The sequence below is a fragment of the Chionomys nivalis genome, chromosome 9 (assembly GCF_950005125.1).
Source record: "Chionomys nivalis chromosome 9, mChiNiv1.1, whole genome shotgun sequence".
In the NCBI taxonomy this organism is placed as follows: Eukaryota; Metazoa; Chordata; class Mammalia; order Rodentia; family Cricetidae; genus Chionomys; species Chionomys nivalis.
This window is the reverse complement of record NC_080094.1, coordinates 46,810,550-46,834,137: the sequence shown is the minus strand read 5'-3', so window position 1 is coordinate 46,834,137 and position 23,588 is coordinate 46,810,550. Positions and strand designations below refer to the sequence as shown.

At 46.5% G+C, this 23,588-nt stretch overlaps 1 protein-coding gene across 1 annotated transcript in view; it reads left to right on the top strand.

Moving 5' to 3' along the window:
- The window catches only part of Acoxl (acyl-CoA oxidase like), a 296,568-nt gene that overhangs the window by 242,429 nt on the left and 30,551 nt on the right, over positions 1-23,588 (top strand). The window contains exons 16-17 of the mRNA XM_057781242.1: positions 85-172; positions 11,493-11,563. Coding sequence (XP_057637225.1) covers positions 85-172; positions 11,493-11,563 — 159 coding nt within the window. The remainder of the gene's footprint in view (positions 1-84; positions 173-11,492; positions 11,564-23,588) is intronic.

Genomic DNA, 23,588 nt, shown 5'->3' with positions numbered 1-23,588 from the left:
CAAGAAAACAAAATAAAAAGGAAATTTTCAAGTTCACTTTTCTCCAAATATTCCTCATGGATATTTTCTCCCATCCCTTGCCAGGTGGTAACCAAGAAAGGGGATTTCTTCAGTGTCTGGAACTCCTGCATGCACCATGTCACCTTACTGTCTCTGGCACACATCCACAGAGGTGAGTTGGCTCTTGTTGAACGCTCATGGTTGGCTGACTCAGAGCCCTGGAGGCCAGGGGAACATAACTCTGTAGAAGGGAAGTCTTGCCACCAGTCTGAGTCTCCTGCTAGGTCTAGGGCCCTGAGTACCTTCAAGAGACTGTTGTAACTCAGCTCCCTACTTATTAGGAAAACGACCCAGGCAGACAGCCCACCAGGGCCCACTAACCAGAGAGGCACTAGTTTGTACATCAGTTCCCCCAGGCCCTTGTCCAACCACATCTGGAACTCCTGAACAAATCTACATATACAAAACAGAAGCACACCTGATAAAAGGCCCCTGTCTGAAGAGGTCTGACCATGTCACAGCTGCTTAAACCTAGTCCTCAAATGAGGCAGCTGTGTCAATCCAAGTCCCTGATTCTCAACCCAGGACAGTTTTACCCTCAAGGGAGGTTTGGCCATGTTTGAAGATGTCTGGAATGTTGGATGCAGAGAGTGTTATTGGTGGATGGTAGGTAGAGGCTAGAATAGCATTAAATGTTCTCTACGTTACAGGCCGGTCTCCTACAGTCTAGTACGCAAATAACACTGAGACTAAGAATACTCATTTTGGTCTAAAGAGACTAAAATAACACAAGAAAATGAAAAAAGTTTGGATCCACAACTTCATGTCAGTGGAATTATTTAATATCGAAAATCATCTCATTTACAACATGATGTCACTGTGTGAAGGGAAGGTACTAAAAGAGAAAGGCCAGGCTCTCACTGAGCATGCTGGCTGTGTGGGAGACTTCTATCACATGGGGCCGCTGATGTTTATATGGAGCAGGGCCGGCTGGTCCCCCAGCACGGCTGCAGGGGCCTGGCTCCTGGTGCTTCTCGTCTGTGTGTCTGTTAAAAGGCAGGGCAAGGTATTGTGGCCAACAACCAAGGAATGAATATGTTTGACTAAACTTCAGTCTGCCTACCACTCACACTCTCTCTCCAACCAGCATGTGCCAAAAAAAAAAAAAAAAAAAAAAACCCGAGAGTGTGCTGTGGGATTCTGTGCCATGTTCCAGTAGCTTCAGGATGCCCAGCATCATCACTCAGAGCTGAACTAGAAGGAATGGTTTCAGCTCAAATGAAGCCTGGCTGCTTCCCTCCCTCTGACGTCCAGCTCTGGGAACCCTGTGTGTAGGAGTGAGTGTCATCCTTCAGGGTTAGTGAGTGCAGGCTGGAATGAGGATATGTCAGGGACACAGGTTCTTCACAGAGAAAAGAAGCAGGTGGCCCACAGGAGGGCCACCTCGGGGTGGCCTTTGCACACAGTGACCCAACCCCGGAATAACCAGTGCCGTGTCAGCATCCCTGATTCTGTTTGGAGTCTACCTACTGCTCTATGGGACAAAGAGGAGGAGCAAGGTAGGGACAGAGATGATGGGGAATGGGAGAAACATTCACTTCCCTGTGTGTTACTAAGAGGCAAGATTGGATTCCCTCATTTGGAGATCCAGAAACTTTGTATACCCTGAAGTGTGGGGAGACTGGTTCATAGTAACTGAACTTGGAAATGACCGATATAAACAGGAATGCCAGTTCATTCATCACGTCAAAAACCAACTGCTGGGGTCTACAAGCCATCCCTCACACAGGCAGAAAGCAGCGTGCAACCAAGTAGTACAACCAAGTAGTAACTGAGGGTGCCTCAGGTCATGCCATCTGCATAGTGCATGCCTTCATGGCTGCAGATCTGAGAATCCACTGTCTACTGCCAAGGATTCTGTAGGTTACAGGCTGTCCATGTTCCTGCGCTGTCTTGGTAGCCTTGACTCTAGACTCATTTACTTAAGAAATCTTCTATTGGAGCTTTTGTTTGTTTGTTTTCCATATTTGGTGATTCGGCAGAAACACATTGGAACACAACCCCCCCCCACACACACACCCTAGTTGAAGGCAGGTGTGTCTTTGACCTCTTCATCCATGGCAGGTAACTAGTACTGGACTCATTCTTGGAGGTACTAAGGTCCAGGTCCTGGGGGGTCTTCTCTCTGGGCCCCGTTGTACTGACCACAGATACTGTCCATCCCAAAACCTGGTTCTAACGTGAAGGCATGGGGAGCCTTTGACGTACTTTTCAAATACAAACACATCTTCAAATAGCCACCTGTCAACTTTACATCTGGAACCAGATGGTTCACCTTAGAAGGAGGACTGTGACTCTTCCGATGATGTCACACATTCCCAGTATAGCCGAGCTTGGTGTGTGGACAGTGCACGCAGGCCCCAGGAGCTGGCTATCTGAGTTCATGTCCTGGTTGTCCTTTCACCAGCTCTGTGGCTGCAAGCGAGTCACCTGACCTCTCTGAGCTTCATTTACAGAGACTGTGAGCTATGACAAAGATGAATTCAGATGATCACCCAAGGTTCTCGTCTTAGTGTCTGACTCATTCCTCTTAATGAAAAGAGAAACAAATGTTGTTAACCACTATCATATATAACTGAAGTAGATCTTGTTCCTGAAGAGGAAGTTCGACAAGTTGAGTGGTAATGTTTGAGGTCTGAATGCCAGGAAGAAGCATCAGAGATTTTCTGTCACCTCAACAATTTTGAACTGTCAATTGGTTAATAATAATTTAAAAAGTGATTATTTTCATAAAATTACCCTCAGGTTTAAGACCAGAGACAGAGTTCTTAGGTGTATAAAAAAGAAAATTGATTTGAAGCTAGTATTTGGGGAGCTCAGGAATAATTTGAAATAGAAAACTCTATCTGTAGTGTAAAGGTTTAGGAGCCGGGGAGATTGTCTCCATGGGTCAGACTGCTTCCTGCACACATGAGGATCTGTGCAGCCAGGTGGGCTGCACTCCCAGCACCTTGGTGGGCAGTGATGAGAAAATCACTGGGGCTTGCAGGCTGCTAGCCTGTCTCCACGCTCATTGAGAGGCCCTGTCTTCAGGAAATAAAGTGGGGAATGAAGCAGGACACCCAACATCCTCCCTCCTCTGGTCTCTGCATGCACAAGTGTGCTCATGGTGCACACACTCATGTGTCTCCACCACACACAAAACCAAACCAACACATGCAATGAAAGGTTCAAACACACAAACATGTAGCAGGCCCTAAGGATAGGAGAGCACTAAGCCTGGGACTTAGAAGATCTAGCCCAGATGTTGCTGCGTTCACATCCTGTTGCTCTCCAGCAGAGATCTCCAGGGGGAGGGACAAGAGCTCAAGGAGCCCACCCATCTTTGCTGACCTGTACAGATATTGCCTGCGGACACTTTTGAAGGAGGAACACGCAGAAGGGAAGAGGGGAATCAGTCTGTTAAAGCTCAAACCTTAACATCTCCCCAGGTAGAAATGAACTCAGAATCGAGCCAGTTTTATTAGGAACAAATGGGGAGAAAAGCCTTCTGGCATCAGTATCAGTTTGTCACCTGAAGGCTAGGGAAAACTAGGCTTGAGATAAAAATGTTAAGCAGTCTCCAGTGGCTTCTGTAGTGGGACGTAACTATTACAGTGATGAATTGATATTTTTCTGTGAGGCGCATATTTATCTTGCCCCAGAAAGAGCATCTCTGAAACCTCATGGTACCTAAGTCCCTAAGGGCGTGCCCATTCCAGGCAAAAAAAAGGAAACAAGCAGTCATTAAAGAAATGGCAACATCCACGCTTCCCAGCTCTGTGCAGAACTGTCTGTGACGTCTCTCAAAGCCTGTGAGCTTCATGTAGCAGGAAGCCCCTTTCTACTTCTTAATAAAGCGCCTGATAATTTTGAATGTCCGTGTTAAGGGCAGGTTGTAATTATAATTAGAACACAGAATGCCGTGGGGTTCTGCCTACTGAGAATTAATTTCAGATTCCTTTCAAGGACGTGTGTGTTTTGAAACGAGGCTTTCTTTGTTAATAAAAACATGATCGCATGCATTATTTAAAACAGCGTGTCGTGTTTTGCCTATTAGTGCTGATTCCAATATTCTTCATGGGGCTAGCACTTTCCTCCCAGTTGGGAATGGGGTTAGTCTTTGGACAAATTGCCTTTGCCTTGTTTAGCTTAAGCTTGCATCGTTTTCTACGAAATTATGAAAATAAAATTGCCACCTCCCTGAATGTGTTTTAACATGACGGAGGCACTGAATGCCACCTCTTCATCTGGAAGTCCTGTGTGGTCTAGGCACTTACCATCCTTTACCACTACTGAAGTGGCCACTGCCAACCCTTTCAGCTATTGTCTTTTGTTAGAACCAGAGGTTTTGAGTTCATCTTACCGTTTGAATAACGGGTTTGCACGATGTTTTGTTCCTGCTGGAGGGTGAAGGGTGGAGAGGTGTGTCTGAGGGAAGAGCTTGAGGCCCCGCGCCAGCTAGGACAGTGCATTCTTTCTCTTGCCACCGGTTCTATCGATTTGGTAGCACAAACTTTGCCACAGTGGCCTCTGCAGATTCCATGTGGCTTGGTTTCTTTTCATTCGCTGTTGATAAAATACCCTGGCTAACACAGCTCAAGGGAGAATGGTTTATTCCCGCTTGGAGTTCACGAGCCCAGGCCATCGCGGTGTTGAAGTCAAGGCAGCAGGAGCTTGAAGCAGCTGACTGCATCCCATACATCCACAGTCAAGAAGCAGAGGGAATGAACCCAAGCTGCCGCTCAGCTCTGCCTCTTTGCCTCTGCAGCCCAGGATCCCAGCCGCAGTGAGAGGATTCCCCACCTCACCTGCCATAATTAAGATAATTCCGCAGAGGGATTCCCCGAGGCTCACCTCGCAGAGAACACTGGATTTTGTCTAGTTGGCAAGTAACACTAACCATCATAGCAGTGAGATTCAAGTGGCTCCAGGGAGGGAGTCCTCGGTATGGCTGCACCTGATCACAGCTTCTCTGTGTCTGTCTCCATCCAATACATGGATGGTGTGGCTGGCCAGGGGTGCTGAGAAAGGGCCGATGTAACTGGCTGACGGGCCTCTGTGGATTCAACCTCTTGGAGGTCCCAGGAAGGGAAGGGATGCATCAGTTTTGTCTCCCCTCTCTCAGTCAGATGTTCAACTCAGCCCGTGAAGGTATTCTATGAGCAAAAGGTGCTTCTGAGGATGGAGGGTCCACACTTCACAGAGTCTACAATGGCGGGCTAGAGACACAGTTACATACTCGACAAGATCCCAGGAAGTCCTGGGCTTCTGGGTCTCTCCCACTTGAAATCAGAAATACCTAGACAGTGACAATATGTTAGAAAAGAGCAAGAGCCAACAGTCTCACCACACACATTCAACAGGGAGAGCCATGATGGTGAAGGCCCAGGGTGAGCCCCTGTCATGGAATCCATCCTAAATGGGAGCACGAGGCACTTTGTGGTCTTCAGAAAAGAGCGTGATGAAAGACTGGAGATGGTTAGCGCTTAAAAGCACTCACTACTTTCCCAGAGGGCTTGGGTTCAGCTCCTAGCACCCACGTGACAGCTCACAACTACCTGTAACTCTAGTCTCAGGGATCCAATGCCCTTTTTGCACCTCCATAAAAAGGCACCTCCATATATGTGGTGCGTGCGCGCACACACACACATACACACTATAAAAGGAATGTACATTTTGATTGGTTGTGATTTTCTGTAATGATCTCTGCTGCAAAGAGAAGTTTCCTTGATGAGGGTGGAGATCACGACTGTCTGTGAGAATGAGGACAAATATTTACAATGAAGCTAAGAGTTGCGCTGGTTTAGGAAGGTGATGATTGGGTCTGGATAGTTGTCTGGTTCCCAGTATCAGACATGATCTCCCTCTTGTTGAGTGGGTCTTAGGTTCTTTTAGGGAGCTACTGGTAACTGCCAAGGTATGCGTGCCATTATGGCACCTTTGGAGTACCATGTTAGGTGGCCGTTGGTATGGTTCATCCGTGTTAAAGCCGGGTAGAGCGCTGCTTGCTTGCTTCCTTCCTTTGGAAGTTTTTGTGGCACCTTCTGGTACCATGAAAGCTAGTCTTCAGGGAAGAGGATTGCAGGTCAGTTACAACTCAGGGACATCTGGGTCCTGTGTCTGAAGTGTATGGTGTCCACAGCAAGACGTATTTGCCTTCCACATCTGGGCAGAAACCAAGGGCAATAGTCTGTAATGTTGGACAATCCTGACCAACAGCCCAACAGCAGGTTTCTCATGCCTGGTGGGGGCAGGGGATCCTGTTAGATGGTCTTTGACTCTTGGAGGAAGCATTGTCAGCCTAGGTGGGAAATTTTCATTTAAACTACATATGTTTACTTAGACAATGACTCGGTATTTTAGGTAGATAGTTAACACTATGGTTCCTTTTGATGTTTTCCCAGCCATCTTTACTGCTGTTTTACCTTCCCATCCCTCCCAGACTAGAACCCCCCTCTTCTCGTTTCCCTGCTCACACCACTCACTCTCTGCTAGTCCCCTCTCCCTTGCTCCCCCAGGCCCCTCCATGCCAGTGGTCCCTTATGATTTTTCTGTGTTTTGCAGTTACTCTAGGCTATGCATGCACATCTGAAGGCTTGGAGCTCCAGATAAGAAAGAACACATGGTGTCCATCTGTGTAGCTGCAAAGTTCATAATTTCATTTTCCTTTACTGCTGAGTCATATTCCATAGTGTGCATGGAATTTCCATATTCATCTGTTGAAGGGCATCTAGGTTGTTTCCGTTTCCTAGCTATTGTGAATAGAGCAGCAATGCATCAGGCTGAGCAAATATCTGTGGAACCTTTGTGCACATGCTGAGGGTGCTACATCTGGGTCATATGGTGTCGGGCTGCTCAGAACCACTGAAAAGGCGACAGAAACCTGCCCTCCCTGGTTGTGAAGTATGTTCCTGTCCCCTTGTTTTCCACCATGTGATTTAAAATTTTTACCTTGTACAGTAAACTGCAAAGATCTGTGTCAGCATTCTGAACTGAATATAAGTAAATATATTGCGGGGGAGGGGGACACCAAATCATCTCAAAATAATCAGTATCCATTAGTATCCATGCTGATGGAGGGAAATGCAAAAGAGTAAAACAAAATAGATTTTCCATTAGCATCAGGTTTAAGAATAAGACCTTTAGGGGACAGGCAGAATTCCTAGGGTCCCTTGGTCAGCCAGTCTAGCTCCATCAGTGAGCTCCAAGTTCAGTAACAAAAACGAGTAAGGTGTAAGTAATAGAAAAAGACACCTAACATAACCTCTGGCTGCAGTGTGCATGCAGCCATGTATGCATGCACACACACACACACACACGCATAGGCACACCTGCATGCATGAACAAATACATGTGCAATACATTCAAAATCTTTTTTTAAAAAAAAAGATTAAGACTTCTACACCACCAATAAAAATAGACATGCAGAAACTCTTTGTCTCACCATGGCAATTCTGGATATGATGTTATATTAAAGCACTATTACCCCGTTGTGCACTGTAAAGTTAGACATTTTTGCCAGGAGCACACACTTAAGCATGAGTTTTAAAGGGCAGCATATTCTAGTCTCCAAAACACTTAGCAAATAACCTTTGAGTTCACATGAGCCACCCACACAAAAACCAAAATGAACTAGACAGAAAAAAAAAGTTGCAAAAGCAACTGTCTGTTGACAACCAGATTTTCTTTCAGTCCTTGAGCTTTTGTCTATAAATAATCTGTGTGTTTCGAGTCTGACCATTGTCTTCGGTGGCCCTTCCTGACATGTTCTCAGTTCAGTGTGTCTTAAAACAAATATTAAATGTGTAAATCATGGAAACTATTATGTTTTTAGAGAGGAGCTGTTGGAGATATGTGCTTTTTAGATACCCAGAGTGTCAAAATGAAACATTAAGATGATGTATTCTTTCTTTGGAGCATCTGTTTATCTTTTGTGAGATCTTGAGCTTGATAAATCACCAGAGATAAAAACTTCATTTTTAACTTATTGTAGATCCCCAATGCCGAGAGGAGAAATGGCGCTGTGTCCTCTCTCCATGAATTTCCCTCTCTCCCTGCTGAGGACTTACAGGCTTTTATTTGCAGAGAAAACATAATGCTCTGGTGGCTTTTGCTCAGAAACCTGAGAAGCAAAGGGAAAAAAAGAGAAACATCCATTGACAGATATGATAATTTAACATGCTTTAATACTGGCCTAAAGTGGCATAGAGTGTTAAATAGGGAGAGACCACAAGGTAATTTTAAAGCAAAGTTTTAAGAATGTTTTTAGTTTTGTTTTTCAAGTCGGGTATATCTGTGTGTTCTGTGTGAGTATGTACCACACGTGGGCAAGGTGTCAGATCCCTGGAGCTGGAGCAACAGGTGGTTGTGAGTCACCAGACAGGGATGCTAGGAACCTAACTTGGGTCATCCACCATAACAGCAAGGGCTTTTGACTAATGAGCTCTCTCTGTACTGTAAAGTGAGGTTTTTTTTTTTTTTTCAGATTTTACCTTCATCTGTTGACACTTAAAACCTCTGAACACATGCAGCAGAATGGATATTGGATACTTGATGGGGATATGATTTTTAGATTAATCCAAATAACTGATGAAGGTATCTTTTGAGATATATAGATAGATAACATATATATTATATTCATTATACATGCACACAGAGAGAAAGAAAAAGAGAATTTTGTTCTCTCAAAATCACTCCAGCCGGGCGGTGGTGGCGCACGCCTTTAATCCCAGCACTCGGGAGGCAGAGGCAGGTGGATCTCTGTGAGTTCGAGACCAGCCTGGTCTACAAGAGCTAGTTCCAGGACAGGCTCCAAAATCACAGAGAAACCTTGTCTCGAACAACCAAAAAAAAAAAAAAAATCACTCCAATCTCTTAATTGGCAGTCTGGCTAATCAATAAAATCCCCACAGATTTTACATGTATATATGAATACTCTTCTGTATCCAAGGGGACCACACAGAAAACTTGTAGGGATGGCTTCTCAGCAGTTCCTACTGTGAACTTGGAGGATCAGAGCGCACGACTCATAAATAAGTCAATCAAAATGGTACGGCGTGAATGTTCACACTGCCTGCCGCTTCGTGTGTAAGGAAATCCCCTGCTGCAGTGACTGCCCCCAATGTCTTGCCTTGCCTTTGGTTTATTGGTCTTCGGCCCTAAGCAGGTGGAGGCACATTTAGGTACATTTTTTTTTCTGCAAGAGAAACTTTATTATATTCATTCACTAGAAGCCTCACCAACGCTGAAGTTGATGGTCACTATTTTACTGTCTGTAGACAGAGTCATCTCAGAGGAACCCTCAGTTTTCCCTGCTCTCCCACTTAACCACTTAATCAACATGACATAACTGCTCGAAGCAAAGTCCATATTCCCTGGATAGATAAGCATAGCATCTCTTTGCTCCCAAAACTCCTATTTCAGAATAGCATTTTTCATTTACCTGGGGAGAACTTGAAGGACCATTAAAGTTTAGCTCAAAAGAAAACCCCAATCTTGATTTAATGATAAGTTGTTTATGCCCTTTAAAGCAACAAAGAAAAGATGTAAATAGCTTTAAAATAGTAACTAGGCATTTCAGATGAATTAATTAGGTCTATACCAGAAATAGACGTGTAAAATATGAGAATGTTGCAAAAGTAGAGTATGGAATCCTTTGTGCAGATAGGTACATTTTTTTGAATGCTCACCCATTCCAGGCCACAGGCACGGTTGGATTTTTCCGGTAACTGCCACAAAGATCTGCTTAAGGAGATGATAGCTTCTGTCCTAGGTTTCAGAGGTTCCTGAAGTCCCCAGAGCACATGGCCAACGGCATCTGTGAGCAAGTGACCTCACTTTTCCCTTCTCTCTACTCTCACAAGAAGCATGCAAGTTATGATAAGAAGCCCGTGGAATTATTAAGGTGGCCAGATGTTCTGGAGTTTCAGCCTCCCTCTATGTTCTCACTCCAACAGCTACACAAAGATCAGGAAGCTGTTCCACCTGAACGAAGCATCTGCTTACTGTGTCAAAGGGTTGCAGTCTACAATGGCAGGGAAGGGCTGGCAGGGCAGGTCTTTCCATGGGGGCAGGAGTGTAGGGCAGGAGCTGTTCTCACCACAACAGACCAGGAATCAGAGAGTAGGGTTGGGAGGCAGGGCCAGGAATCACCTTTATTGGTCTCCTTCCTCCAGCTAGCCCTAACTCCAAACATTTCTAGAATCTTCCAAAATAGCACCCTGGGACCAAGCATTTAAACAGAGGTCTCTGGTCAATATTTCAGGTTTAAATCAGAAACTTCTGCCCACTCACACAGGGTTTGGGCAGGTCAGGATGGAACCTGAGGTAGTCTGTTACTTTGCCCGGTTGGATGGGCGAGCCTGCGGGGTTCAGATGTCGTACTTGTCTGGGATGATTGACAGCAGAAAGCAGTGAAGGGCTGGCAGTGTGACCCCAGCCCTCAGTCCAGCAGTAAGAGGACAATCTAGATGGGTTAGACAGTAAACGTCTCAGTCCCTGTCACCAGAAGAGGATTAGAGTCCAGGGATGCCAGGACATCTTTAAAAGTGAAATAATAAGCTGGGCGGTGGTGGCGCACGCCTTTAATCCCTGCGCTCGGGAGACACCTGCGCTCGGGAGACAGAGGCAGGCGGATCTCTGTGAGTTCGAGGCCAGCCTGGTCTACAAGAGCTAGCTCCAGGACAGGAACCAAAAAAGCTACGGAGAAACCCTGTCTCGAAAATACAAAAAAAAAAAAAAAGTGAAATAATATAGTCAAAACCGCGTGCAAGGAAGAAAGTCTGTGTTCCCGTGTTTATTTAGATTAAAAAATTGTGCTCACAAGGCAGACTTTGGTGAGAGACTGGCCATTGGTATAGAGAAGAGGGGGTTACTTTATGGAAACTGTAACGTGCACAGAAACATTCAAAATGATTTAAGTACCCATTAGAGCATTTTTGTAAACCATCTTGTGATTCCCTTAACCATTCTGTCAGACAAATTGGTTGAGGAAAGATGGTTAAATACAATTGGGGAGTCTGGGACTTACTTGGGTCAACATTTGGGGCCATGTCCTGTTTTCACACACAGTGAACTAATGCGTGGAAATCACTGTGGAAGAGCATGGCTGAAAGCTGACATCAAAGATACCAAGGCAGAGTTGGGATTCCCTTCATGAAGTCACCGGAATAGGGACAGAGTGTATATAGTCTCTCAGGGTGGCTCATGCCGTGGCTGAACCCAGGACTTTCTGGTGGTTTCCCTGGAGGTTAGCTGACTCTAGTGGCCTTGTAACCATGGGAAAGTCTTTGCACACAGATCCCAGCCCATGCAGTGGACAGGCAGGGAACTCTACGTGTCCCTAAGCAAGCATGACTAACATGCCATTTGTTTCTGCCACACAAGGTTCCCCACAGATGTGCTGGCAGTCCCCAGGGAGGTCACTCACCTTTCTCTCTCTTCCCTTCCAGTTGCACTAGAGCAGTTCGCGCTGGCCGTGAGGCGCTGTCCGGACAGGGAGGACCAGGCCTTGCTAATGAAGGTAGGTTATCAGATAAGTCCTTATTGCCTTAAAGCCTCCTCGCATTCTGATTGCCCAGAGGAGAGTTCCGTGTTTCACAAGCGGGAGTAGATTTATCATCTCTGAATTTTCTGCTCCATGGGGATATGCTTGTCAGTGGCTGGCGGGAGGGTGGCTGGGTAATGAGCACAACCACCGTCTGTGGAACACAGAAGTGACAGGAAAGTGGGTGTCGACGACTCGCAGGAGCCAACATGATTCTCGGCGGGTTTGGTTGGTTTTATTTAAACTTACCTGACAGTCTCAATTCTTGTAGCAGATTTATGAGACTTGGCCAAATTCCATGTCTCCGACTATATTTTTTAATTAAGACAAAGGATCCCACACCTTCCCAGTTGGCCTTGTCTTCCCTTTCGCCACCAGAGGGAACGCCACACAAATTAGACCTCTCGTGTCAACCACCGAGACAGTCAACTCATGTCATGGGCTCTTTGTCCTTGAGTCAAAACAAACTCCCTTTCTTCTCAGCAACAATCACTTTATTTCCTCCCAGATAGCATGGACAGAGGTGAGATATGACCTATATTTAGGCTGCGCATCTAGGAGATCCCAAAGAGGTCAGGCAAGCACCCTGCGCGATTTTAGTAAAACTGGAGGGGAGAGCAGCTCATCAGGGCAGAGGCGTACACGCGTTTCCACCGTGACTAAGCCTCCTGTTTTCACCTAGCAATGTACAGACTGACCTTGAACACCAGTGTTTCCATGATGTCATTTCCATTCTGTGCCACCAGGAAACCGTATGTACCAGGAGTTGCATTTCTTTACCTAAATACAGACTCTTTACCAGGTGTCTTCGGACTTGAGAAATGGGTGGGAAAAAAAATAGGATGTCACTCTAAGGGATTTTCAACTCATTTGCCTAAGGTGTGATATTTTCGGTCTGTCTATTTTTTGTTTAAAAATAAAACTTTCAGTGATATTTATTTTATAATAAAGAAGGGCTGCTGATTCCAAGTGTTGGGTTGGTCTGGGAGACCTGGTTCATCTGAGTCCAGGATGACTTGGCACAACAGATCCAGACACTTGAGCTCTCTTGCTGGTCTCAGGTCTTCCACACTGGTTTTATTCCCTGCCCTGAGCTCCATCCCTTAGCCTGTCTGTTCAAGTACAGGTTGGCTTCCTGTGATCTTGAGGCAGCCTTGAGTCGTAGACACTCCCTTGTTTTTTTGTTTTTTGTTTTGTTTTTTGTTTGTTTGTTTGTTTGTTGTGACAGGGTTTCTCTATAGCTTTGCAACCTGTCCTGGAACTAGCGCTTGTAGACCAGGCTGGCCTCGAACTCACAGAGATCCACTTGCCTCTGCCTCCGGAGTTCTGGGACTAAAGGTGTGAGCCACCACTGCCCGGTGACACTCACCTTTTAACCAGCATCATTCACTGTTCACACACAGAGCCTCTTCCATCCTGTCTGGCATCTTCTCCCATCTGCTCTTTGACACTTCTTCTCCTCACTTGGTCACCCGACCCTTCTTCGGAGGGAGAAGCTCCTGGGTTCCCCTCCATCCTGCTCCATGAGCCTCTCTGGGAACTTATGTGGGTGGTGTGGGTTAAAGAACTGAGCACTAAGCTTAGGAGCCCACACCATCAGACCCACTTCTAATTACCCTGCTGGTTACAGGTCCACGTCCCTCTCTAGATTTCTTCTGGTCTCAGACAAGTAGGTGAAAGCAGCAAATTGAAGGCTCCTCCTCCCAAACTGTCACCTGTTGCTTCTCATGCCGGCCCGGCTTCTCTAGTCCACTTGGTTAGAAACAAACATTTAGATGTGGGATAAAAATCAGGCTTTCTCAAGATGCTCTGGAATGTGGGTGCCTCTCTGTATTTGTGTCCTCCCTGGTGGCTCTTCAGCCTGTATGACCACAATAACTGAGAGAGTCGTCTGTAGTGTTTTTACAGTATCTTCAAGATATTTGAGCAGGCCTCATCAAAGGAGTTTTACTGAACAAAATTATGTGCTCAGTTCATATCTACCAAAACTACTTTGTGACTTTTTCTTCAAGAGATTGAGGTTTCTTTCATGTCACCTATGAGAGGCCACTATGTGGGTGTGACAGGAATGTGTAGGATTTTTTGTGGATATGTGTAACAAAACAGTAGGTCGTTTTGAACATACCTGAGCAGCTGTCCAGTGTGTGTTCACACTAGTGTACTTTGGAGTTTATCTGTAGTAAATTGTGTGTGTGTGTGTGTGTGTGTGTAGCTGAGAATTTCAACAATGTATTTTGACCTTATTCATCTCCATCTCTCAATTCTTCTCCAATCTGCCCCCCTTCTTTACCCACCTTACTTTATGTCCCCCATTAAAATCCATCAAGTCCAATTTGTGCTGCCCAAATATTCCTAGAAGTGTGACCTAATACAGAAATGTGGGCAGCCTATGAGGGGCTCCGTGTTTAGAAAAGCAACTAATTTTCCTCCCCCCAGCAGCTCTCAGTTGCCGTAGCTCCTTGAGCAGCAGGGATCTGTACCCAGCTCCCCTCTCCCTGCTCGGATTTGGTCTGGGTGTGCGCAGGTCTTTTCCGTGCTGTCACAGTCACTGGGAGTTCATATGCACAGCTGTCCTCCTGTGCCCAGAAGACACTGTTTGGTTGTAGTCACCCTCTCTCTGGTTCTTACAGTCTTTCCATAGCCTCTGCTACAATGATCTCTGAGCCTTGAAAAGAGGAAGTGCGGTATAGATGTTCCATTCAGGGCTGAGCCTTCCAAAGTCTCTGCACCTTGGCCAGTTGTGGGTCTATGTTAATCACCATCTATGTGTAATAAAAAGTGAAATAGAAACTTCTATGATGAAGGTTGAGGATGCACTGATCTATGTGTAATGATAAGTCATTAGGAGTCAAATTAATAGTACATCCATTTAGCAAAATAATAATAATAGATTTTCAGCTACTGCCTGTGACTTGTGTAACCGTAGTCCCTAGGCCCATTATCAGGCCAAGTGCGGTTTCAATTTATGGAGTAGAGATTAAATTCAATCAAAAAGTGGTTGGTTACTTCTATAATGTTCCTGCCACTGTTAAGCCATAAGACATGTCTTACCAAGCTAATCATCACTGTAGCTCCCAAGATTCACAGCTAGGTAGCATTAATGATTACTTTTCTGCTCGATTAGTGTGCATAGAGCCTTTCAGAATGATAAAATCTATCCAGTAGGGATACTGCTTCCATGTTAGTATCAGCTTGATTTCTACATATTCATATTCCTTTATTGTGGTTGTCTCTTTAGCAATAGGTCTTACTGTCAAGTTCTGGAGTTGACCAAGAGTATTGGAGATAGCCTGTAATATTTGAGGTCTGTGGGACCTCATTGGCCAACAACTCCAAAATAAGTAGCCGATTCCTGGCACTGGGCTTTTTATTTGTAAGACAGTGTATCTAGTAGGGACATTGTTAGCCCATTTTAGAGTAATTCTATTTTAACTCATTTTATGAACATATGTGTGTGTGCATGTATGAATACACACACATTCGCACACATATATGTACATATATGTATTTTGATAAAGCTTCTAGAGTAGGTTTCTATATGAGTTCTTTGAAAGGTCCCTAGTGTTATTTACCCCTCTCCACACTCCCTCCTCTATCCTGCCCTCTCTTCTCCCACCCCAATTTAACACTTCATATTCATTACTCCCTTTTATAAATTTCAAAATACTTCACCTCATAAAAATTTGTTGGAGGCCAAAAGCAACAACAACAAAGCCACAAATGTTTACTTGTTGGGGGAAACTGTGGCCAAGAAGGTGATGTTCCCAGGGTAATGCTCATTCACTGCACCTGGGATCTTCTGAGCCTTCTAATTTCCCCCAAATTTGGGAAACTTCACTGTATGGATTGTGGTAGTGGAGTAGTGCACTTTCAACACACAGCCTCCCATACACATCCCCCCACACACACACACCCGCATGTGGGGGGAGGGGGTGGACCAATTATGGTATGATGATACTACTTTTCCATGCATGTTGTTCAACCATTACTGAAACCAGAGGACAGGTATGTAACTGGAGGTTTCTCTCCTGCCCTCCAGTTCCCAAACAAACACTCAGAGCCTTATATTAATTATAAAAGTTTGGCAGGTGGCTCAGGCTTAGTACTAACAAGCTCTTACTTTTAAATTAACCCATTTCTATTGTTCTATATTTTATCATAAGGCTCATGGCTTGTTACATCACATTTTGCTTCTCTGGTAGCTGCTGGTGTTTCCCCTGACTCTGCCTTCTTTCTCCCTGTATCTGTTTGGATTTCCCACCAAGCTCTAGTCTGCCCTGCCATAGGCCAAAGGGGCTTCTTTATTAACCAGTGGTAATAAAACATATTCACAGCATGCAGAGGGGCATCCCACTTCACAGGTACTTTAGTCTAACCCGTGAAAGTGTTCCATACACGGAGCTCCGAGAAGATAGAAGAGATGAGCACAGAGAAGCATATAGCTATGCCAGATTCAAATTCCCCTGGAAGAATCAGAAGTAGTCGGTGGGACTCCAGATGGTCAAAGCCAGAGCCTCTGCCCATGATCAGAATAAGCAAGCAGGGAGGGGAAAGTCAAGATCTCTGAATCCTTTAGCTGCTCCCTGGCATAGCCAGTGTGGTAAGAGGACCTACAGAAAAGCCCCGCTCCCAGTGCCCCCTCCCCACAACACCTTAAGAGAACATACAGGAATCCAAGGTTTGATGGACACAAGACACAGTTATGATTGGCTTGGGGTTATGTCCTCCTGGTTTGTCAGTCACATCCTCTTCTGTCCTATCAGATGTGTAAGAAACTCCATCACACACCAGAACATTAAAGGACAGCTGTTCAGTCTAGAACACGACTGTCCAAATGCAGATTGTCACTGTGAGATCAATCAGGCCTCCATTTTCCTGCTAACTAGCTGTGTGTCAGCATCCTCTCCCTCCTGCTTCTTCTGATCACAGACAAATGCTCTGGCACACCAGGAAGTTTCTCACCCAGCTGAGGATGCCATGGGACAGGAGAGTGACTGTGACTCTGTGACCCCATACGCCAAGTAGGATCGAGGCCAGTGCGATATTACTGGGGCTGCTCCTACCACTTCAGCCTTGAAAGCGCTGGGAATGGGGCCCTGAGTGGAGAGACAGAGGTGAGGGGCTTGCGGCCTTTCCCCAGCACTGCTGGAGCAGAAAAGATACCTAGATTCTACAAATCACTTGTCCTCGCTGCTGCTTGATTGCCTCCTCTTGCTTCCCTGTCTTTTCATCAGTTTGGGGTCTTGACTACGTTAGTCCTTCCAGGTCATGGTGGTCGCCATTCTAGAAAGCTGCCTACTCCTGGCTCTACTGACCACTCCCTGGGGCTACCCCAGCTCACATCTGAGCAAGTCTATACTCATCCCAGTCCCCTCTTTAGGCTCCTGTCACAATCTTCCCCTCCAACGGCCTCAAAATGATGGTATGGTAGATGGCTTTTCTCTATCCTGAAGCTGTCACCAGGCCCCATATGACCCCGAGCACACCCTGCCGATGTTTGGTTGGACATGGTTATAGCCTGTGATGCCAAACATACCTCAGAGAGAATCTACTCGGCCCTCTCCACTGCTCTCTCTCCTTCAGGCTCTGTCAAGTGGACTCAGGTGCCCCAAGTCTTACATTTCATTTTCTAGATTCATTTCTGTGCCTAACTCCACCCCACCTTTGGAAAAGGATGATTGCAGAATCTGTCATCCAAACCTGGATATTTTATTTTGCAAGTAAAAGGGAAATTTAGCTTAGATGACAGTCATAAGCCATGACTGACCTAGACAAACCAGGGCATCTGGGCCCTCCTCTTTCTCAGTGAAGCTCAAAATCCCTCCCTGCTATGGTTTAAACCTAAAATGTCACCTACAGACTCATGTTTGAAACCCTTGTCTCCCAGGTAAAGGCACTATGGACGCTATGGACCCTTCAGGAAGTGAAACTCAGCTGGTGAATTTGGGGGAGTGGCTTTAATGGTTATAGCCTGGCTTCTGGTTTCCTGTGATGTAAGCAGGCACCACCACCCTCTCCCATTGCCATGAATGCGGCCATGCTTCCCCGCCACTATGAGCTGAAACCCTTGAAAGCCACGAGGCATAAGCCTTTCCTCTCTCTGATTGCTTCTGGTGGGTTATTTTGGTCCCAGCAGCATGTATGTAACTCATACCTTCTCTCAATCAAACAGTTCAGTCCCAGCAGCGTGTAGGTAACTCATACCCTCTCTTAATCAATCAAACAGTTCTACTTCCCCTTCTCTTTCAGTACTTGTGAAGACTCTTTGGTCCCTGTTCCCACCAGGTTTGTCCTGACACTTTTAGAACCTACACCTCCATGCAGGATGACTGACTGTAGAATGGTCAGTTTCTCAGTGACATCTAACTTTGACCATCATGCCCTAATCTGACATTTACTCCTCCTCACTTTGTTCTGGCACCTGTGAAGTTCCTGACACACCTGATAGGCAGCATTTGTTTTCCATCTGGGAAATCAGGAGCCTCCCTGGGACTAAAACCTCTCAAGGCCACCGCCTTCCAGACCTCCAGGCCTCCCTTGGATAAGCTGGAAAAAGAAGTAGGATGCTCATGGGACAGTGGCCCTTCCCAGGAGCTGCCACTGCTCCCCAGTTCAGGAGGCAAAAGGTAGTGCTACCCTTGAAGCAAGGCAGTCGCACTTCCCTGGCTGGCAAGGTGCAGTGAGTGCCCAGAATGTTCCCCATGTTCAACCTTCCAACTTGGGCCCAATTCATTTTGCCTGACTAAGTAAGACCTTGTCTAGAACAGTGGCGACAGACATTTCTGTAAATAGAACCTGACATCAAAACACATGGCCCGTAGAAAACAGTAAAAAGAACCAAGCTGCCTTTGAAAATAAGAAAATAAAGCAACAGACAGCCAGTGGGGCCTGCTTCTCACGGAGCCTTGCACTTCTGCTCCCAAACTGCTGACCTTTGGTAAGGGCTTCCCATGAACGGGCAACCATGACTGGGAGGGGAGCTGTCCCCTGGTGGGATGGTGACCCTTTGCCTTAAGGAGACAAGACAAACATCGCTCCTGTTTCCCATCCACCTGGCACCATGTGCAGGGCCCCCTGAGGATGATGGGCACAGCTTCCAGGTGTGAGACCCAGGCTGAGCAAATGCACAGAAATCATGGTGAGTTGGCAGGGTCAAATGCTTCTGGAAGCTTCCTCAGCACCATACCACCCACAAGGCATTAGTGCTGGCCCAGGTGCAGAGGAACTTGGGCAGATGTGGGAAGAGGGCCTCCCTCTCACACATTTTTTTGCCACCAAGTCCGGCCAGATGCAACTGTTTTTCCCATCTATCGATGTTCTAAGAAACCAGAGACCCCGGAGCCTTTCTTCAAACCAGACATCGCCTAGCGGCAGACACCACCTGGCCCTTCAGCCTTCCACATTTACCAAGTCAACCTCTTCCAGAAGCAGGCATTTTTCTCCTAGCCTGATGGAATCCTGTCAGGAATGAGGGCTTTCACTGGGAACACAATGCCAGTGCCTTTGCTTGGAAAGGGCTGTGCTGAGGAGAAAGGAAATTTTCCACATGACGGCTTCGCTGCTCAGCACCCCTCCCAAAAGCTCAGAAGCACCCAACAAGCTGACTGTCCAGTGTTTCTTAAACTGTCATTGTCACAAAGATTCTTTCCACTTCACTTCTCGCCAAGGTCCCCATCCCCCCACACTGCCTAGCCAGGGAGAAGTGACTGAGCCATTCAGCATCCAGCATGGGGCAAGGCGCTGTATGTCCACACAGGTGCCCTTTGTGTCCCTTTGTGCTCAGAGGTGACCTTTGGTTCCCAAAGGGTACTCATCAGGGCAACTAACCCTCTGAGCAGAGCATTCACTGGGGACTGTCCCGCCCTTACGGGCTTCTGGCAAGCATCAATTTGTGCCTGTCAAGTGGGCGGGGTGGGTTTTTCCCTCTTTCCTGCTCTCTAACTGCTCTTTCTCAACGTGTGTAGGAGGTAGCCAGTTTAAGCCAAACCTAGCAACCAATGGTTACTCGCAAACACCTCTTCTCAGGCACCCGCGCTTTCTTTTGCAGGTGGCCCCTTTTCAGCCCCCAGGACCCCATCTCAGCTCTGTGCCTTTGAGACTGTGTCTAGTATCTGATCGGCAAAGCTTTCTCTCTGCCTCTCAAGCGGGGGCCCTTTAGGGGATGTCACACAGAAGACACGCCCAAGGCACCAGTCAGTCATCTGGGGTTGGTCATGGGATTGAGCCTCCCACACAGGAAGAAAGGGGCTCTCATTGGGAGCTTGACTGCAGTTTCCAAATCCAGTCCAGGATGAATCGAACCAGTCCGTATTCTGACTCCCGTCGATGCCAATGACGTCACAGTGTCAGGGACTGTGATGGTGGAGCGCTGCCTTCAGCCACTGTTCTGTCCCCAGGCTCTTCTCTACTCCTTGCAATCAAGGGCCACATAGAGGGGAGTGCACATGATCGCAGCAGTCCCTTAGGACTTCCTTAGAAGGTTATTCAACAAAAGTGGCTTGAGTTCCCATCATGTGGCTAGTAAGGTTTAGTGTCTGGCTCCTTTGCGATATTTTGTCTGCAGGCTTGTGCCTCTCAGAAGGAACACAGATACTGGTGATGGAGAAATCAGTGTCAGACCTTGACTCCCAGAAATAAATGGTTTTCTCTCCTTCCCATCTCCCTATGACCCTGGAAGGTCCCATTCATCACACCTAGGGGGCTTCTCACACGTGGTTGTGACAAAGCTCTTTAGGGCTGTGCTTAAACCACATCTCCAAATCAGTGGAGGGTACTCATCCCAGTGAAAAGTTAATTTCAGAAGTGATCTCTGGAACAGAGGCCTAACTTTTCATCTCCCAGGACCTTTAAATTCAAGGAACGGTGGTGGGATCCTGGACTCCACAGCCGGCAGGGAGAAGTTAGTTATTTTCCAGCTGTTGCGGGTATTTGCTACAATCCCACTTTTTTCCTCTGTTTTTTTTTCTTTTTTCTCTTTCTTTCTTTCTTTCTTTCTTTCTTTCTTTCTTTTTTTCTTTCTTTTCTTTTTTTTTTTTTTTTTTTGACAGTGTTTCTCTTTGTAACAGCCTTTGCTGTCCTGGAACTCCCTCTTTAAACCAGGCTGACCTCAAACTCGCAGAGCTCCACCCGCCTCTGCTTCCTAAATGCTGGGATTAAAGGCATAGGCCACCACTGCCCGGCCACAATCCCACTTTTAAAGTATTTGTGAGTACCTGTTATATGTCGGGCTCTGCACTAAGCACTGCCGATGCAAATGACAACACTTTTATATAGCCCTGGGTGACTAGTTAGAGACATCAGCGTACCCCAAATATGCAAAAAACCATGGAGTAAGCTAATGCTTGAGGGGGATATTTGATAATAGGGGACCACTCAGTCTCTAAGACAACATGGATTTAGGGAGGACTCCTCAGAGGAGGTGACATCAGGGTTAAGTCTCTACATCTCTGCAGAAAATTAAATTTAGCTGGCTGTGTGGGTTCCAGAGTGCTTACCAATGTTGTTGCCGTGACAAGGTATGTTCTGAGTTTTCCGTTTATAGAGTAGTTTAAGTGCACTGATGTGTGCCTGAAAGCTGATGCCAGAACAGGAACCCTGACAACGGCCTTGCCAGGGGAGGTGTCCGAGTACTCCATTCCGACACACCCACATCTCCCTAGCTGACCTCGAGATGCCTCGAGGTAGCGATTAGTTCTCCTTCAGGCAGGAAGACCTGGTTGTCTCGAGTGGATATCTAGACAGGAGTTCTGGAAGGGAATCAAATGGGAGTGGCCATGAATAGTCACCATAGAATTGTTCTGAAAGTGTGGTCTCTAAGCCAGAAGTCTGGGGAAGAGAAGGAGGGTGTCTCTTGACTTATAACAAGGGTCTGCTCTGCTGTGGAACTCTCTGCTTCAGCTGACCCCTCACAAAGCTCTCTGCTTAGGAGCAAGGGGCCAATGCCATTCTGCTATGAACAGCACGAAGACCCGGCTGTGTGTGCTAAATCACCCAGGGGAACACCAGCACACAGATGACAGCAGTTTTGGGGCCATCCTGCCAGTTCTTCCCTCGACGCTTTATTGTCACACAGCTAAATCAACAGCTAAGCAGAAGAGCAGCTAGGTGGCAGAGATCCTCATGTTTGGAAATGCAGCGAGCCGTTCCTCCAAGCATGGCAGGCTCAGCTCTCTGGGGATCTGCCCTAGCATGCCAGGCACAGGACCTGTGACGAGGTAGGCCTCCTGGCGTTCTCTGTCCCCCCATTTCCTCTGTGCACAGCTGTGCAGAGCAGATTTCATTTCAAGTTGCAATTCTAGAAGACAGGGCACAAGGGGAGGCTATCACTGGGGACAAAAATTGAGAAGTGTTTGGTGGGAATCACGCACAGGAAGCTGAGAGGAGCATTTGGTGCTAAGAGACAGTTTAGTGTCATCAGGGAAGAGAGCCTGACTGACATTTGCCATTTCATCAGTAAAATGGGGAGCAGGATCTGAAGTGCACAGGGAGCTCCCCTCTGCACCCGCTCCCTCCGAGGGTGGGTGGAGACAGCCATCAGCGGGTTTCTGTGCTGCTGCTGTGCATGCAGCCTAGCAAACAGTCACACAGTCGCCCTGTATCTAGAAGAACACACGTTTCCCAGAAGAAAGCTATAAGGGGACACCAGAGCTACCGTTATGGGAAAAGTCGCACTGGGTGGCTGACGAGGCGGCAAACCCCAGCACCTGCTCACCACCTGCCACATCTGCACCCTGAGTAATAACGGGATTTATTGAGAGTTCGTGACTTCTGCTCTCTACACTCGATGAACTAACTCTTCCTTCTGTCCTTACTAAATTTTAGTGGCTTGCTTCTGGTTAGGTGTCCATTAAAGAAAAAGAAATAAAACTACCCACCAGAATACCAATTATAGCATGCGGTGGGAAGGAGGAGGGACTCATTAGCAGGCGGGGAGAAAGGAGAAGAGGGAGGAAGGGAGGGACAGAGGAAGAAAAGAAAGTGGATTGTTTTTAGACTAAAATATCAGGGAAAAAGTAGTCCACATAAAGGCTAAGCAATTGCTGTCCCTCTCAGTCTCCTGGTGCAGTCTTTCCAACTTTGGCGAGGTCTTTCTACATTTTTTGGTCCCTTCTGGACTGTTAGAGATTGGACAGGGACAAGACAACTTGTATTCTGAAGCCTCAGCGGATGAGAAGGACAGCTAAGCACAGCCTCCCCCCACCACACACACACCTGTCTGATTAATAGATGACACCAGGAAGGGCTCTCACAGAGCAGAAAGCAGTGAATAACAAGACTAGGAGCAATTATGGGAACAAGACTAGCCTGCCTTTCAAAGTAAAAGACCCAGGTTGTATGAAGAGTCAGACTTTCTCATGCCCATCATTTCTTATAATGTAAGAAGTCACTTAAAAGAGACATCAGAAGACAAACCAGCTGGAAGAGCTGACCCAGGGCGTAGCATGTGTAGAGTCTTCTGGGCTCTCGGGAAGCTTCATATTCCAGAACTGTTGAAAAATAAAGCAAAAAAAAAAAAAAAAAAAACCTCAAAATCTGGAAAAGGCTACTGCACACTGCAGCAGCAGCATGAGGAAGAGCAAGCGGAGCGGGAGGAGGAGGGAGAGGAGTAAGAAGAAGAGGCACTGCTTACTAAAAGGTCCAAGGAGGCAGTCTACAAAGACAGTAACCTGGATTTTGTTTTCTAGAAGCCAGTGCAGTAAGGCAAGAAACAGAAAAATACAAACTGTATCCTTTTGGACAAGAGAAGAAGAAAAGCAAGTGTTGACATACGTATGGTGTGCTTGCTTATCTGTTTAAAAAAATACTAGCAGGTGTGTCCAACTGACAGCCACATGCTGTATGTGCCTGGGATGGCCATAACGTACCCAACACTAAAATGGTACACTTACTTAAAAGTTTATGGGTTTTTGGTTTCATATGGTATGGTATGGTATATAGATATGTGATAGATGGATAGATTGCACCCTTGTCAAGTATAAGCTTTGCTGCTCTGTGGATGGCA